This window comes from Rana temporaria, chromosome 8 (genome assembly GCF_905171775.1).
Source record: "Rana temporaria chromosome 8, aRanTem1.1, whole genome shotgun sequence".
NCBI lineage: Eukaryota > Metazoa > Chordata > Amphibia > Anura > Ranidae > Rana > Rana temporaria.
Window position 1 is genome coordinate 177,003,370 of NC_053496.1, and position 17,628 is coordinate 177,020,997.

General features: G+C 42.3%; 1 protein-coding gene and 1 pseudogene across 1 annotated transcript; both read left to right on the forward strand.

The window, feature by feature from the left end:
* The first annotated feature begins 312 nt into the window (after window positions 1-312).
* LOC120909984 lies at window positions 313-6,889 on the forward strand. Its single transcript, XM_040321790.1, has 2 exons — window positions 313-430; window positions 4,089-6,889. Exon 2 carries the CDS (start codon window positions 4,090-4,092, stop codon window positions 6,739-6,741), a length of 2,652 nt encoding a protein of 883 aa, XP_040177724.1. The 5' UTR covers window positions 313-430; window position 4,089; the 3' UTR covers window positions 6,742-6,889.
* Window positions 6,890-13,389: 6,500 nt separating this feature from the next.
* Window positions 13,390-17,350, forward strand: LOC120910531 (annotated as a pseudogene).
* The last annotated feature ends 278 nt before the right edge of the window (window positions 17,351-17,628 follow it).

Consider the following 17,628-nt stretch of genomic DNA (forward strand, 5'->3'; position numbering starts at 1 on the left):
CATAAAATCCCAATAAAATGCATTTCCGTTTTTGGTTGTAACATGACAAAATGTTGAAAATTTCAAGGGGATGAATACTTTTTCAAGTCACTGTGTATATATACAATTATATATAGTGCGTGTGTTTTATAGCAGTAAAATGAAAATTTGGCTTGTACATGAGGATAAAGATAAACAACAAAAAATAATAAACGTACAGAAAAGGTAAACGTGCCGAGTTTTAATGTATGGATGAAGACTGCAGTATTTATGAATGAAGGCTGCAGTACTTCAATTCTCCACAAGATGGTGATCTCACTCCTGAGCGTGGAACGCAAAGAAGGAAGTGATGTCATGTACGGACAGGAAGTGATGTAGGGTAAAAGACAGGAAGTTCCAGAGGAGAGGTGACTTGTTAGGAAATAGCGTACAGACATTACTGGATCTTAAGGTACATTTATTTTATTATTTATTACAGGTACTTATATAACCTTTTCAATTTACGCAGTGCTTTACATAAATATGTATATTGTACACTCACATCAGTCTCTGCCTCCAAGGAGCTTACAATCCAAGGTCCCTAACTCACATTCATACACACACACACTAGGGATAATTTACTGTAGATCAGAGCCAATAAGCTACCAGCATGTCATTGGAGTGTTGGAGGAAAGCGGAGTACAGAGAGGAGGGAGAGAACATCCCGTTCCTCCACCGGTCCCTCTACCACCTTTGTGTTGTTATCTGTACTTTTTCGGCAAAAGTGAAAGCCGTCTTAGGCCTCGTACACACGATAGGTTAACCAGAGAACAACGGTCTGATGGACCGTTTTCATCGGTCAAAACCGATCGTGTGTGGGCCCCATAGGTTATTTATCCATAGGTTAAAAAAAAGCTAACTTGCTTTATATTTAACCTATGGATTCCTAACCAATAGGTGAAAACCGATCGTTAGTAGGCACGACCATCGGTTAAAAATCCACGCATGCTCAGAATCAAGTCGACGCATGCTTGGAAGCATTGAACTTCGTTTTTTTCAGCACGTCGTTGTGTTTTACATCACCGTGTTCTGACACGATCGGTTATTTACTCGATGGTGTGTGGGCGTGACTGAGCATCAGTCAGCTTCATCGGTTAACCTATGACAACGGTCCTTCAGACCGTTCTCATCGGATGGACTGATCGTGTGTACGAGGCTTAAGACACCCGCCTGCATCCTACCAACCAATGAAGTCATTGGTTGCTAAGGGCAGTGCGAAGCACAATGTGACACAAAAATTTCTTCCGCCACCTATTGTGGGCAGGCGCTGTGTCGCTGTCACAACAGCTAATCGTGAAGTCAGCTGTTGTGCTGTTCCGTACGGCGCATGCGCAATGTGTCCTGGGCACTTCTCGATAGCGGGCACTATCTGATAGAACACCGGCAAAATTACAGATAACAGCATAAAGGGAGGAGAGAGCCCGAAGGAGGAATGGGATGTGCTCTCCCTCCTCTCAGTGTACAAAACATAACACAGTAACCCTTTCATGGTCAGACTGTGCACAGAGCTTTGTGTCATTTTGCTCTAGCAAGGGCAAAGAAGGGGTATTTGGGGGGTTGGGCTATGCTAGAAGTGGGATATAGGAAGGGACGTTTGTGTTTAGCAGGGGGGATTTGTGCTAGGATGGGGGATTTTGCAGGGGGGGGGGTAGATTATACTAGATAGAGGATTTTTTTGGGGGGAGGGGTTGTGCTAGCAGGGGGGATGGGGGGAGTTACAAGCTACTGACCACTTAACTCTATCATACCGTGTTTCCCCGAAAATAAGACCTAGCGTTATTTTCCAGGAGGGCTGCAATATAAGCCCTACCCCGAAAATAAGCCCTAGTTTAAAATGTTTGTAACATCCTATAATCCACTCTATTACAGTAGTATATAATGTACAATGTGTGTGTTTCTGTAATATAATTGCGGGGAAGAGAGCTCCGGCGGGTCACAGAAGCGCCGAAGGTATTCGGCACAATAACGAAGGTATTCGGCACAATTATATTACAGAAACACACACATTGTACATTATATACTACTGTAATATAGTGGATTATAGGATTTTACAAGCATTTTAACTCAGTTTACACTGTGGATTCCTGTCAGGCAGGGAGAGAGAGGGGGAGAGAAGACAGCACATTACATGGTAAGACCTACCCCGAAAATAAGCCCTACTGTGTCTTTTGTTGCCAAAATTAATATAAGACCCGGGCTTATTTTCGGGGAAACACGGTACAAACTACATTTTCAGGCTTTTTTACACCGGGGGGCAGTGTGGTACGATTTGTGAATTCATGTATTTTTACGCACCTCACAAAAATGCATTGCCTTTGGCAATTGCACACAGACACCATTAATTCCTAAAGGCACCCCCACTCATCCATCTGATGCATGTTTGTTTGCGATCACTTAAACGCACGATACCACGGTACCGTGTATTTTGGTGGGGATGAATTTACAAATCATGCCAGCACGTTTTTCGCATGTTTCATGAGCATAGAGCAGCCTAATAAAAAGCAGAACGTGCAAAAACGCGTTTGGGTTCGGATGCACCTCCTTGTGTCACCGAGCCCTCAGACTGTTGTATCCCGGAGATTGTGCGCAATTCTAAAGGGTGCCTTGACTACCAAAAGGTTGAAAAGCACTGATCTATATCACTGGGTGAAGTGGGCGGATGAACATCATGGGACATTATTTTTTTAAGTGCGGCGGATGGCGGATGGTTGCTACTAGTTACTAACATCCACCATATCACCCTGCTGCCGGACCTCCATCTATCACTTCAGAGACAATGAACAGTCATTTGCGTTGTTTTGTTTTTTGTTTATTGGGAGATATAACTTGGTGGGGGAAAGGAAATATGGGATGCCCAAAGAACATGTTGCTTTGCCATCATACCGTATTTATCGGCGTATACCGCGCACTATTTTGCCCTGAAAATCAGGGCAAAATCGTGGGTGCGCGATATACGCCGATACCCGCTTTCCCGCCACGAGTTTGAATACTGCGCCAGCATATACCGAGCGCAGTACACTCGTGTATCTTCGGGCAGTCTCGGTGCCTCTCGCACTGATGTCCTGAGCGTGAAGGACGTCAGCGCGACAGTTGCCGAGCCTGCCCGACGATACACGAGTGTACTGCGCTCGGTATATGTCGGCGCAGTATTCAAACTTGGCGCGGAAAACGAGCGGGGAGGACGCGAGGGCGCCGCAGAAGGACGCCGGACCCGACGAAGAGGACACCCGAAGCCGCGTAAGTTCTAAGATGCCCCGGCGTATCTTTGTTTTGTATCCACGAAACAAGATACGCCTGAATGGGGGCTAGATCCGACTGGCGTACGTCTTAGTACGCCGTCGGATCTAAGGTGCATATTTACGCTGGCCGCTAGGTGGCGCTTCCGTTGATTTCCGTGTAGAGTATGCAAATTAGCTAGATACACCAATCCACAAACGTACGTCCGCCCAGCGAATTTTTTTATGTCGTTTCCGTAAGGCTTTTTTCGGTGTAACGTTACACCTGGGTCTATGAGGCGTACGCAATGTTAAGTATGGACGTCGGGCCAGCGTCAAATTTTCCGTTGTTTGCGTAAAACGTTCGTGAATAGGGCTTTGCGTAAATTACGTTCACGTCGAAAGCATTGACTATTTGCGACGTGATTTCGAGCATGCGCACTGGGATACCTCCACGGACGGCACATGCAACGTTAAAAAAAAACGTCATTTACGTGGGGTCAAGTAGAATTAACATAAAACACGCCCACATCTTATCCATTTGAGTTGCGCGCCCTTACGCCGACACATTTACGCTACGCCGCCGTAACTTTAGACGCAAGTGCTTTGAGAATACAGCACTTGCCTCTCAAAGTAGCGGCGGCGTAGCGTAACTACGATACGCTAGCTTAAAATTACGCCGATCTACGTGGATCTGGCCCAGTGTGTCCTATGTATCAAAATCCATCCATTCATGCTATCCCTCGCTCAATGTAATGATTGTCCTTTACCCTTTTTTACGTCTTTCATGAAATCTTTAATTTTTGTCTTTTTACTTTTATATAATAAACCTATATTTCATTTTCTATTTTTCAGAATGCCCACTTGTTTTATCAATTCTTGCAGTTCGAATCACAGAACTACGAATGTTAAACTTTATTCATTTCCCCGCAATCAGGAGAGAATCAGAAAATGGCTTCAAAAAATCCAAATTCCAAGACATGATTTAGAATCATTTGTTGAAACAATTTCTATTAATAAAAACTCAAAATTTAAAATTTGTTCCAAACATTTCAATGAAACAGATTTTCAACAAAAAGGTCCTAAAAGACATCTGAAGATAACGGCTTATCCTTCTCTACTCTTGAAAAAACCCCCTATAAAATCTCATCTAGAGTTAGAACACAATTATTCAAAATGTGGAAGAACCGAAACAGATATGTCTTCAGAATCTTCTACCAATGTTTTTGATGACAGCTATGCATCCAATCAGACATCAACGGAATCTGTTCCTGAACTACAGAATAAGTCGGGGGGTTCATCAACTGCAGTTAGTGACATAGAGATGGTAATGCTTGAATGTGTGGACTTTACATTGCTAGACAGTTTAATTTCCACCTCTGTTGATAATGAACCTAGGAATTGCATCGATCTATCAGCTAATGAAGTAGAAATAGAAACTATGGAGAATTTGGACTCTCATTCAAAAGAAATGAAGATCAAACCAAGATATAAAATTGTTCATCGCGGTATCCAAACCAACCCTAAATGGAACGTAAAAAAAAAGGGGATACAGGCATGCATAACTCTGTCTACAGTCTCTGTTGGTTCCCAGTGCTCTTTGGTTGAACTGCCAGAATTGACTCCACTACCAACTTCGCAAAGTCCTATGTTTGAGGTTTCTGATATAGAAGAAAGTGACGAGGATATTTTGCAATCGCCATTTTCTGATAATTTTACGTCACAAGCTATAAGTGCTGTAGAAAATTTCAAAAAAATAGATGTGCCCGCAGTACATCATCATCCAAATGTTTTAGTTCTTGGATCATCGCCAATTAAAAGCACTGTCCAAGAAACACCGATGTTACATGAGATCGAAAACACTGATTTGGACATTTCAATCGCTCCACAAAAAAAAAAAAAGGACAAAGACCATTCTCATCGTCCTTCACCAGAAGAAGAGGATGACATTTTTTCCGACGGATCGAATGAAGAAAACATAAGTTCAGAAGTACGTGAAAAAGATCTTTCATATTTAGGTGTGTACAACTTAAAGGAAGCCGGCAATGTCGCAAATCAAAACAAATTTTTGGTGTTTGAGGAATGCCTTGATCAATTATTGGTCCAATCTCATTGCTCAAAAGTTCCGAATTGTCCCGGTAGGATAATTGGTCTCAAAAAAGTCATCAAAGGCTCGGCTTTAATTGTATATGCGGAGTGCAGTCAACACCATCAATTTGAATTGTGGAGAAGCCAACCCTTTGTCGGAAAAATGCCAGCTGGAAACCTGCTTATTTCTTCAGCAATAGTATCTAGCGGTTCCAATTTTGTACGAGTCAAGAATTTTTTTTCTATTTTAAAAATGCATGGTATTTCTGCTACCACTCATTGCAGCAATCAACGGAATTTCATTTTCCCAACAATTGAACATCATTGGTTGAATGAAAGAACAAAGAACATCCAAAAAATAGCGGAGAAGAGTGTTGCATTGATTGGCGATGGGCAATGCGACTCACCTGGCTTCAATGCAAAGTACTGCACCTACACATTCATGGATGCAGAAACCGATAAGATTATAGATTTCCAAGTGGAACAATTGCAAGCTGGTCGTACCTCTGTTTCGCTTGAAAAAATAGCGTTCGTTAAGGCCTTGGAGCGTGTTTTAAGTGATGGGGTTAATGTAAAAATCATTGCGACGGACAGACATGTATCCATCAGAAAAATAATAAGGGAGAAATACCCCGAAATTAGGCATGAATTTGATGTATGGCATGTGGCAAAATCAATTGAAGGTAAACTAATGGCTGAAAGTAAAAAAAGTACCGGTAGAAAGCTTGCCGGCTGGGTTCCTTTGGTAAAAAATCATTTATGTTGGTCATCCAGTACTTGCCAGCTGAATACTCTTCTACTAAAAGAAAAATGGCTTTCGATTAATTTTCATGCATCAAATTTACATGAATGGCATGGAAATTCCTTATACCATCACTGTTCACATAAGCCAATACCTACTGATGAAGAAAGAGAGTATGAGTGGCTCACACAAGGATCTACAGCTCACCATAAATTAAAATCGATAATTGAAGACCCAAGACTGCTAAAGGACCTTGAGCATCTTTCTGGATTTTACCACACTGGAGAGCTTGAAGTATTTCATAGCATGGTGTTGAAATATAGATCCAAATGGCAACACTTCTCGATGGACGGCATGGTAGCAAGAACACAACTTGCTGCCCTCGACCACAATAGCAACATAAATCGCTTGCAAGCAGTTATTCAGAAACCTAAAAAAAATACCGAAGAGAAGGGGGCTTTACGTTATCGGTATGGTTTTAGTAAGGCCAAAAAAGATTGGAATGTTGGAAAAATGTATGAACCAACCAGTCAAGCTTTCATGCTAGAAATTATCTGTGATGTTGTTGACCATGCTGCCGGAATAAAAGCCTTTGCATGGCATTCGCGACAAGTCAAAGATTTAGAAAACATTGCAGCGTTTCCACGGCCACCAAAACATGAACTGCTATCTAAATAACTGTCTCGTTTTTAAATAATAAAATTAAAAAAGTTTATTTTGGGATATCTTATTATCCAAAAGCATTATGAAACAGTTTAAATTCTTATTGAGTTTGTATCCGTTAAAATTAAATTGATTTATTGTCAATAAAAGTTTATAATATATATATTTTTGAACAAAAACATATATATTTTTTTTTTAGATAATATATTAGTATAGGTTTTATTTGTGTGCATTATTTATGATTGGACCTATGTAAAGAATTATTTAGAATAATCATGCACGATCACCCTACGTCTATAGGGGCAGATCCACAAAAGGATTACGCCGGCGTATCTACTGATACGCCGGCGTAATTTTAAATTTCCCACGTCGTATCTTTGTTTTGTATCCACAAAACAAGATACGACGGCATCTGGGATCGATCCGACAGGCGTACGTCTTAGTACGCCGTCGGATCTCAGGTGCATTTTTTCCGCTGGCCGCTAGGTGGCGTTTCCGTCGAATTCTGCGTCGAGTATGCAAATTAGTTAGTTACGGCGATCCACGAACGTACGTCCGTCCGGCGCATTTTTTTTACGTCGTTTGCGTTCGGCTTTTTCCGGCGTATAGTTAAAGCTGCTATATAATGGCGTACTCAATGTTAAGTATGGCCGTCGTTCCCGCGTCGAAATTTGAATTTTTTTACGTCGTTTGCGTAAGTCGTTGGCGAATAGGGATTTGCGTAGAATGATGTCACCGTCGGAAGCATTGGCTTGTTCCTGGTTTAATTTCGAGCATGCGCACTGGGATACCCCCACGGACGGCGCACGTCGGGTCACGACGTATTTACATAAAAACACTCCTCCATCACAGCCATTTGAATTACTCGCCCTTACGCCGCAAGAGATACACTACGCCGCCGTAACTTATGGCGCGAATTCTTTGAGGATTCGAAAAAAAAAAATTGTTATGGCTGAGTTGTTTATCTTAGATACGCTGCGCCCGGCGGAAAGATGCGCGGAGGTACGTGAATCTGCCCCATAACAAATATACGTCTTCAAGAAATGTTTTATTCGAATGCCATGTCTGAAGCATTGTAGTCTGAAGACCACTTGAAGCCTGTGTATTGTTGGTCGACATCGGGATAGGCATCTCTAATGGTCCGTACCATACACGATGGGATCGGAATCCTTCGACATTTACCGAGGAAACCATGGATCATACGTGTATATATACGGTAGGCCCCTCTTCTCAGACATTTTTTTAAAATAAAAAATATTAAAAGATTATAATTTGACATACAACATAAATATAATAAAATGTTACTGTATATATGATCGTGGCTACAGGTACACTTTGTGTTGGTCTATCACATAAAATCCCAATAAAATGCATTTCCGTTTTTGGCTGTAACATGACAAAATGTGGAAAATTTCAAGGGGTATGTATAAAATAATACTTTTTTTATTATTGTTATTTGGCTTGTACAAAAGGATAAAGATAAACATCAAAAAATAATAAACGTACAGAAAAGGTAAATGTGCCGAGTATGAATGAAGGCTGCAGTATTTCAATTCTCCACAAGATGGTGATCTCACTCCTGAGAGTGGAACGCAAAGAAGGAAGTGATGTCATTTACGGACAGGAAGTGATGTAGGGTAAAAGACAGGAAGTTCTAGAGGAGAGCTGACTTGTTAGGAAATAGCGTACAGATATTACTGGATCTTAAGGTACATTTATTTTATTACTTATTACAGGTACTTATATAACATTTTAAATTTACGCAGTGCTTTACATAAATATGTATATGTACACTCACATCAGTCTCTGCTTCAAAGGAGCTTACAATCCAAGGTCCCTAGCTCACATTCATACACACACATACTAGGGATAATTTAGATCGGAGCCAATAAGCTACCAGCACGTCATTGGAGTGTTGAAGGAAAGCGGAGTATAGAGAGGAGGGAGAGCACATCCCGTCCCTCCACCGGGCTCTCTCCCCCTTTGTGTTGTTATCGGTACTTTTTCGGCAAAAGTGAAAGCCGTCTTAGGCCTCATACACACGATAGGTTAACAGAGAAAAACGGTCTGATGGACCGTATTCATCGGTCAAAACTGATCGTGTGTGGGCCCCATAGGTTATTTATCCATAGGTTAAAAAAAAAGCCAACTTGCTTTAAATTTAACCTATGGATTCCTAACCAATAGGTCAAAACCGATCGTTGGTAGGCACGACCATCGGTTAAAAATCCACGCATGCTCAGAATCAAGTCGACGCATGCTTGGAAGCATTGAACTTCGTTTTTTTCAGCACGTCGTTGTGTTTTACGCCACCGTGTTCTGACAGGATCGGTTATTTAACCGATGGTGTGTGGGCGCGACTGAGCATCAGTCAGCTTCATCGGTTAACCTATGACAACGGTCCTTCAGACCGTTCTCATCGGATGGACTGATTGTGTGTACGAGGCTTAAGACACCCGCCTGCATCCTACCAACCAATGAAGTCATTGGTTGCTAAGGGCAGTGCGAAGCACAATGTGACACAAACATTTCTTCCACCACCTATTGTGCGCAGGCGATGTGTCGCTGTCACAACAGCTAATCGTAAAGTCAGCTGTTGTGCTCTTCCGTACAGCGCATGTGCAATTTGTCCTGAGCACTTCTCGATAGCGGGCACTATCTGAACACCGGCAAAAGTACAGATAACAGCATAAAGGGAGGAGAGAGCCCGAAGGAGGAATGGGATGTGCTCTCCCTCCTCTCAGTGCACAGAACATAACACAGTAACCCTTTCATGGTCAGACTGTGCACAGAGCTTTGTGTCATTTTGCTCTAGCAAGGGCAAAGACTGGGTATTTGGGGGGTTGGGCTATGCTAGAGTGGGGATTTAGGAAGGTGGTGACTGATGGACCGTTTTCATCGGTTAACCGATGAAGCTGACTGATGGTCAGTCGTGCCTACACACCATCGGTTAAAAAAACTATCGTGTCAGAGCGCGGTGACGTAAAACACAACGACGTGCTGAAAGAAATGAAGTTCAATGCTTCCAAGCATGCGTCGACTTGATTCTGAGCATGCATGGATTTTTAACCGATGGTCGTGCCTACTAACGATCGGTTTTGACCTATCGGTTAGGAATCAATCGGTTAAATTTAAAGCAACAAAAAACAAGATAATACAGCTGTATTATCTTGTTTTTTGTTTCTTTGTTTACTATGGTATTTAGTAATTAATACTGGCAGCTTTTTATATTTAATTTTATATTCATTTTTTCACGGTTATTTAACTGATTTCACACGTTAGCGCAGTGTTCTTTTTCTGTTTACACAGAGAAATCCCCTTCCATAAATTTAAAGCAAGTTGGCTTTTTTTAACCGATGGTTAAATAACCGATGGCGCCCACACACGATCGGTTTTGACCGATGAAAACGATCCATCAGACCATTCTCATCTGTTTAACCGATCGTGTGTACGCAGCATTAGGCTCAGAGTTCAATTCCAGTGATCGGAGTTTCAAGAAATTACCTCAGCTAATTATGTGGGGGTATATCTTCTCATATACATATATCTAAGCTAAACGCCAGAATGTCTGGAGGAAACTGACACATGATTGTCAACCATGACACAATTAATGGTGTCTTATTAAGCCGAGGGCAGAAAGTCATGAAAATAATATTATAAGTAATTTCTTATACAACACTGCCCCTAGAGGTGAAAATTGTAATTATTCAAGATGGCCGCATACTTGGTTGTCATGGTAACATCTAAAGCACATCGTCACATTACATCATTCATTACATAGTAATTACACACACATACTTTATGGAGTGGTACAAAAGTAGCTACAGATAGAAGAGAGGGATCTATCTCTGTCCCTTTGGAATTCATAACTGAAGCTTCTCAAAATAACAAAATTCTTAAGTCCTGGTAAAGTATTAGGGGTAGATCCACAAAGCGAGTACGCCGGCGTATCTACTGATATGCCGACGTACTTTCAAATTTCCCGCGTCGTATCTTTGTTTTGAATCCTCAAAACAAGATACGACGGCATCTGGGTTAGATCGGACAGGCGTAAATCTTCGTACGCCTTCGGATCTAAGATGCAATTTTTCGGCATCCGATGGGTGGCGTTCCCGTCGTAATCTGCGTCGAGTATGCAAATTAGCTCTTTCCGACGATCCACGAACGTACGAGCGGCCGTCGCTTTCTTTTACGTCGTCTCTAGTCGGCTTTTTCCGGCGTATAGTTAAAGCTGCTGTTTGGTGGCGTATAGTTAAACCTGCTATGTCTCTGGGCCAGCTCCAGCAGGGCTCTCTTGTTCCTTTCTGAATGGAACAAGAGAGCCCTGCTGGCCCAGAAACCTGGCAATACTGTGTGTGCCGACTGTGGAGCTCCAGGACCTGTATTTTTTGAGCAAGTGAACTCATTCGTGGAAATCTGCCCATTGGAGCCTGACAATCCAGTGTCCTAGTCCGTGGATGGAGTTTATACCTACATGCTTTTCAATCTGGTTGCTCTGGTAAGCGGCTTTCCGTTTGGTGGTGGTTTTTCTCACAAGAAGTCTCTGTCACGGTGGTGCTGCTATGATCTGCTTGTGGGTTTGATGTAATCCACCTACCCATTTGGAACGTTTTGTGTGCCCCCATCTCTGACCATTTAGGGGCTATCAAAGACTTTCTTCTTTTTATTCAGTACTGGCATTTGCCTGCTGTCTTTTTTCTTCGGCGCAATTTATTTATATTATGTTATTTGTGTTTATCCCATTTCATTGCTGCCTTTGATCTTCATTGATTTTAATTTATTATTGCTTAGCGCAGTTTTTTCCTTTATACTGCTGATTTTTTATATATGGACACTTACCTGTCCATGGCGCCCGCGATGTCGACAGCCGAAGCCAATCTGTAGCTCGAGGATCGGCTGCTGCCACCGCCATCCTCAGTAAGGGAATCAGGAAGTGAAGCCTTGAAGCTTCACTTCCCGGTTCCCTACTGCGCATGCGCGAGTCGCGCTGTGCATCCTCCCTGGTTCCTGCTGTCTTCTGGCACATGTGTCTCCCAGAAGACAGCGGTGGAGGACAGAATAGGTGCTGGAAGTGGCGTAGCTCACCGAGGTGATCTATGCCAAGAAGTGGGGGCAAATACCTGTATTAGACAGGTATCTGCTTCCCCATCCCCCCTGAAAGGTGCCAAATGTGTCAACGAGGGGGGGGGGGGGGGATTCCAAAAAGTGGAAGTTTCATTTTTGGGTGGAACTCCACTTTAAGTTACAAAGTCTAAAATGTACAAGTATCATTCAAGAATTGAACTGTGGTATTTTGTAATAAGAGATTGTGTAGAAATGTGAATATTATCTATATCATCATTTTATCTTTGATATTTAGAAGTATATCCATTTGTATTATCACAAAATATACCTGATATTAATTTGCACTGTATCTTTAGTTAATAAATATATATTTTTAAGCATATCATTTGTGTCACTTGCTTTCTAAATAGCACGGATAAACAAACTTACATTTCTTGTTGGTATTTATGTAAACGGGTGAATCTCCCAAAACTAGGATTTGCATAATTTCATAAATACAAAACGGTTTTATTATTTCAGTATAAACATTCTGACAACAGAATTATAAAATATTGACGGAAACATCTGGAGATCCATTAACACCCAGCAGCCATCTTCACAGGACATCACCCATCACAGAGCCTCCACCTCACTGCCTGACAACAGAGGTAACCAGAGCCAAGAAGATTCTAGAAGTCATCAAGAAGATCATTGATCTGCTGACAGGAGAGGTGAGCGGTGCCCGGAATTCTGGGACATTATCCAGTAACAGACAAGGGATGTGTCTGGATGGTGACTGTATCATTGTGTGTGTCAGGTTCCTATAAGGTGTCAGGATGTCACTGTCTATTTCTCCATGGAGGAGTGGGAGTATTTAGAAGGACAAAAGGATCTCTACAAGGACGTCATGATGGAGAATCAGCCGCCCCTCACACCACCGGGTAAGAGGAGACTTTATTGTAAAGAAGAGAGCAGTACGGAGGATCCACCTAGATCCCCCCCATCAGCTGATAAACACATAGAAACAATGTATTCAGTCAGTGTGTGTGTTTCCTACAGATGGATCCAGTAATGGGAACCCACCAGAGAGATGTCCCCATTCTCTGTATTCCCGGGATTGCACACAGGAAGATCACACCATCCCCCACCATCATCAGGTAGGTGGGACTGAGCAACTAAAAATGTAAAAATAATTCTAAACTAGGAGACCACATTCTTCAAAGTAACTTATTGTTCCTTTTTATAAATGTATTCTGTCATCTTTGGGGTTTAGGATGAAGAATTGAAAGATATCAAAGCTGAGATTAAAAAGGAAGAAGAAGAAGAAGAGCCGCTGGTGAGTGGAGATGAGCAGTCTATGGAGGGGGGAAGTCTTCAGTATTCCCAGGATTCCACACTGGAAGATCAAAGCATCCCTCACCATCATCAGGTAGAAAGAACTGAGCTATAGAACTCAAAAGTTATTCTAAACTATGAGATAACTTTCTTTTTTAATATTGAACTTAATTTTTTTGTATTGGGGTTCAGGATAAATTAGGAAAAGACATCAAACTTGAGGTTAAAAAGGAAGAAGAAGAGACGTTGGTGAGTGGAGATCAGCAGTCTATGGAGGAGATGACCATGAAAAGTGACCAGGAGGAATCTTCTCTTTATATCAGCAGAAGTAAGTAATAATCACTGAATGCAGAAATGTTCACATTTTCTTTTTTCTTCTATGAGTATAAAAGATGAATTTAAATAATTGCAATGTGAAGATACTGTACACCATATGAAAGGTCCATCTCCATTCCTCAATATAACGTCATGTTTCCAACAAATGAGGAGGAGATACTGTACACCATATTAAAAAGGTCCATCTCCATTCCTCAATATAATGTCATGTTCCCAACAAATGAGGAGGAGATACTGAGATTGCAGGCTTTTCTGGCTTAAATCAGGTTTGGTCTCCACCCAGAGACTGGTCACATTAATCACCTTGCAGGTGGACAGACAGCCAGAAGGCCATATGAAAGGTTAATCTCCATTCCTCAATATAGCGTCATGTTCCCAACAAATGAGGAGATGATGTATCTTTATCTGGTTTGTATTGATATTTTATGTTATGATTGCCCCCAATTCCATGCCAGAGCTCTGAGATACAGTAGAGTGTTAGACCAACATACTGTATATGACTTCTGAATGAAAGGAATGAAGAATTCTAATAACATTTAAACATTGATTTCCAACAGGAGGACACTATGTCCTGAATAACGTATCTTCACAATGTAAAGCAGAAGAAAATCCCACCACACAACGTTCTCCAGGAGAAAATCCCACCACTCAACGTTCTCCAGGAGAAAATCCCACCACACAACGTTCTCTAGGAGAAAATCCCACCACACAACGTTCTCTAGGAGAAAATCCCACCACACAACGTTCTCCAGGAGAAAATCCCACCACACAACGTTCTCCAGGAGGAAATCCCACCACACAACGTTCTCCAGGAGAAAATCCCACCACACAACGTTCTCCAGGAGAAAATCCCACCACACAATGTTCTCCAGGAGAAAATCCCACCACACAACGTTCTCCAGGAGGAAATCCCACCACACAACGTTCTGCAGGAGGAAATCCCACCACACAACGTTCTCCAGGAGTGACTCGCATTACACAGATAATACATCATAGAACTTATCATATAGAGAGATCCTGGGATTTCTCTGATCCTGAGGATTCTTCTGATGATCCACAAACTATTATTATTGAATCTCACAGTACAGATAAATCAACAGATTCATCTAATCCCGAGGAATCTTCCTTAAACCATGAAGGATCTCACACAGGAGAACATTCCTTGTCATCTACAGTGTGTGGGAATTCTTCCAAAGAAACCAGAGAGCCCCTTACACACCAGAAAAGTCATAAGAGTGTGCGTACTTTCTCATGTCCAGAGTGCGGGAGATGTTTTAAAATGAAAGAAGTCTTTCTCAATCACCAGAAAATTCACACTGGCGAGCGTCCATTCACGTGTTCGCACTGTGGTAAAGGCTTCTTTCAGAAAGGAAACCTTCTCATACACCAGAGAGTTCACACAGGCGAGCGTCCTTTCCCATGTTCAGAGTGCGGAAAACGTTTTAATTACAAAGGAAACCTTCTTAAACACCACAGAATTCACACGGGTGAGCGTCCCTTTTCATGTTCAGAGTGCGGGAGATGTTTTATTCGGAAAGCAGAACTTGTTACTCACCAAAGAATTCACACGGGTGAGCGTCCCTTTTCTTGTTCAGAGTGTGGGAGATGTTTTAATGGGAAAACAAACTTTCTCAATCACCAAAGAATTCACACTGGCGAGCGTCCATTCTCGTGTTCGCACTGTGGTAAAGGCTTCATTCAGAAAGCAAACCTTCTCATACACCAGAGAGTTCACACAGGCGAGCATACTTTTCCATGTTCAGAGTGCGGCAAACGTTTTACTGACAAAGGAAACCTTCTTAAACACCACAGAATTCACACTGGTGAGCGTCCCTTTTCATGTTCAGAGTGCGGGAGATGTTTTAATGGGAAAACAAACTTTCTCAATCACCAAAGAATTCACACTGGCGAGCGTCCATTCTTTTTTTTTTTTTTTTTTTTTTTTTTTAAAGTGTATTTTTGTGCGTGTACTCGAGAGAGGAGCCGGACTGCAGGAGTTGGGAGTAGGCAGGCCTCCCCCAGAGGCAATCTGCCACCTTTCTCCATGCCCCGGGTGGCAATGGCGGGTGTGTGAGGGGGTCCTCCCACACAGCCCGCCCTACCTGCTCCGCTTTGAAGCCCAACGGGGCAGAGGGACTCCCTATAAGGGAGTGAGAGGATTAGCCCGCTCAACCAGCCCCATTAGTCCTTCGCCTCTCTTTTAGAGACCGCGTGGTCAATGTGAGTGTGTTAACCCAATTTAGAGTGCCTGTGTAGGTGTGGTGGTTTTTGTGGGAGGGGGGTGGGCGTACTAAGCACAGGCTTACCTTGCATAGCACACCCACCGGGAGCCGGGCTGAGACCACCAAACTCAATTCACATGAAGCCGAGACCGGGATCCGAACCTCTAGCTGCAGAGGTGAATGGCTTGTCAGCGCAGTGCCAATCGCGTTGAGCCACCACAGCTCCCTCTCGAGCGTCCATTCTCATGTTCGCACTGTGGTAAAGGCTTCATTCAGAAAGCAAACCTTCTCATACACCAGAGAGGCGAGCATACTTTTCCATGTTCAGAGTGCGGCAAACGTTTTACTGACAAAGGAAACCTTCTTAAACACCACAGAATTCACACGGGTGAGCGTCCCTTTTCATGTTCAGAGTGCGGGAAAAGTTTTTTTCGGAAAGCAGAACTTGTTACTCACCAAAGAATTCACACAGGTGAGCGTCCGTTCTCGTGTTCGCACTGTGGTAAAGGTTTCACTCAGAAGGTAAACCTTCTATTACATCAGAGAACTCACACGGGAGAACGTCCTTTTTCATGTTCAGAGTGCGGGAAATCTTTCCCTCAGAAAAGACAACTTGTTTTCCACCAGAGAATTCACAAGAGCGAGCGTCCTTATTCTTGTTAAGAGTGCGGGAAAAGTTTCAATCAGAAAGGAAGTCTTGTTAATCACCAGAGAATTCACACTGGAGAGCGTCCTTTTTCATGTTCAGAGTGCGGGAAATGTTTCCACGAAAAAGGAAACCTTTTTAAACACTAGGGAATTCACACAGGAAAACGTCCATATTCGTGTTCAAAATGCTGAAAAACTTTTGTTCGGAAAGGCGAACTTAATAATCACCAGAGAATTCACACCGGCGAACGTCCTTTTTCATGTTCAGAGTGCAGGAAATGTTTCAACAAAAAAGGAAACCTTCTTAAACACCAGAGAATTCACACGGGCAAACGTCTATATTCGTGTTCAGAGTGCGGGAAAACTTTTGTTCAGAAAGAAGGACTTCTTCTACACCGGAGAGTTCACACGGATGAACAAAGGAAACCTTCTCCAACACTTGAAAATTCACACGGGTGAGCGTCCTTATTATTGTGTAGAATGCAGGAAATCTTTCCCTCAGAGAGAGAAACTTCTTATACACCAGAGAAGTCACACGGGGGAGCGTCCTTATGCATGTTCAGAGTGCGGGAAATGCTTCAGTCAAAAAGTGCCCTTGATCGACACCAGGGAATTCACATGGACTAACCACCTTTTTTATGTTTAGACTAATAAAGTTTTTGTGTTCATATTGGCTTATTTGGAGGCGTGGCCAAAGTACATTGTACTATGATGTCATAGTTATAGATCTGCAGGGATTGAATTATAGTAATACGATCCTCTAAACAATGCTGACTTGGTCCCGCACTCACACAGGCCCCACCATAGAGTACGACAACCCATGGACCATACTTTTTATTGGTTGCTATTAGACAATATACTGTACATCTTTTTTGCTTTACTGAACGAACTAACGTTTTATTGGACCGACTAAAGTATAATTATTTTTAAATTGGATTTTTCTTTTACTTCAGCTATGCAAGATTTAATTTAGATTATTTATTGTGTTTCAATAATGTAATCCGATTTTCTGTAATAAACAAGAAAGCTCTACTCTACAATATTCTGTCCTGAGTCATTTTCTACAAATGAACATCATTTTTAGATGATTGGTGATTGGAATGTGCTCAGTTCATACAGAGTCTTCCATTGGTGTTATATTAGTGAGATGTGAGAATCTAGAAGGTCCAGTTCCAGAGAGCCCAGGAGGTCCAGCTCCAGAGGATCCATTAGGTCCTGATCCAGAGGATCTAGAAGGTCCCATTACAGAGAACCCAGGAAATCCATTTCCAGAGAGTCCAGAAGGTCCATTTCCAGAGAGTCCAGAAGGTCCAGTTCC

What these genes read in the sequence shown, in the direction of transcription:
- LOC120909984 (XM_040321790.1), top strand. Translation starts at nt 4,090, where the DNA reads ATGCCCACTTGTTTTATCAATTCTTGCAGTTCGAATCACAGAACTACG.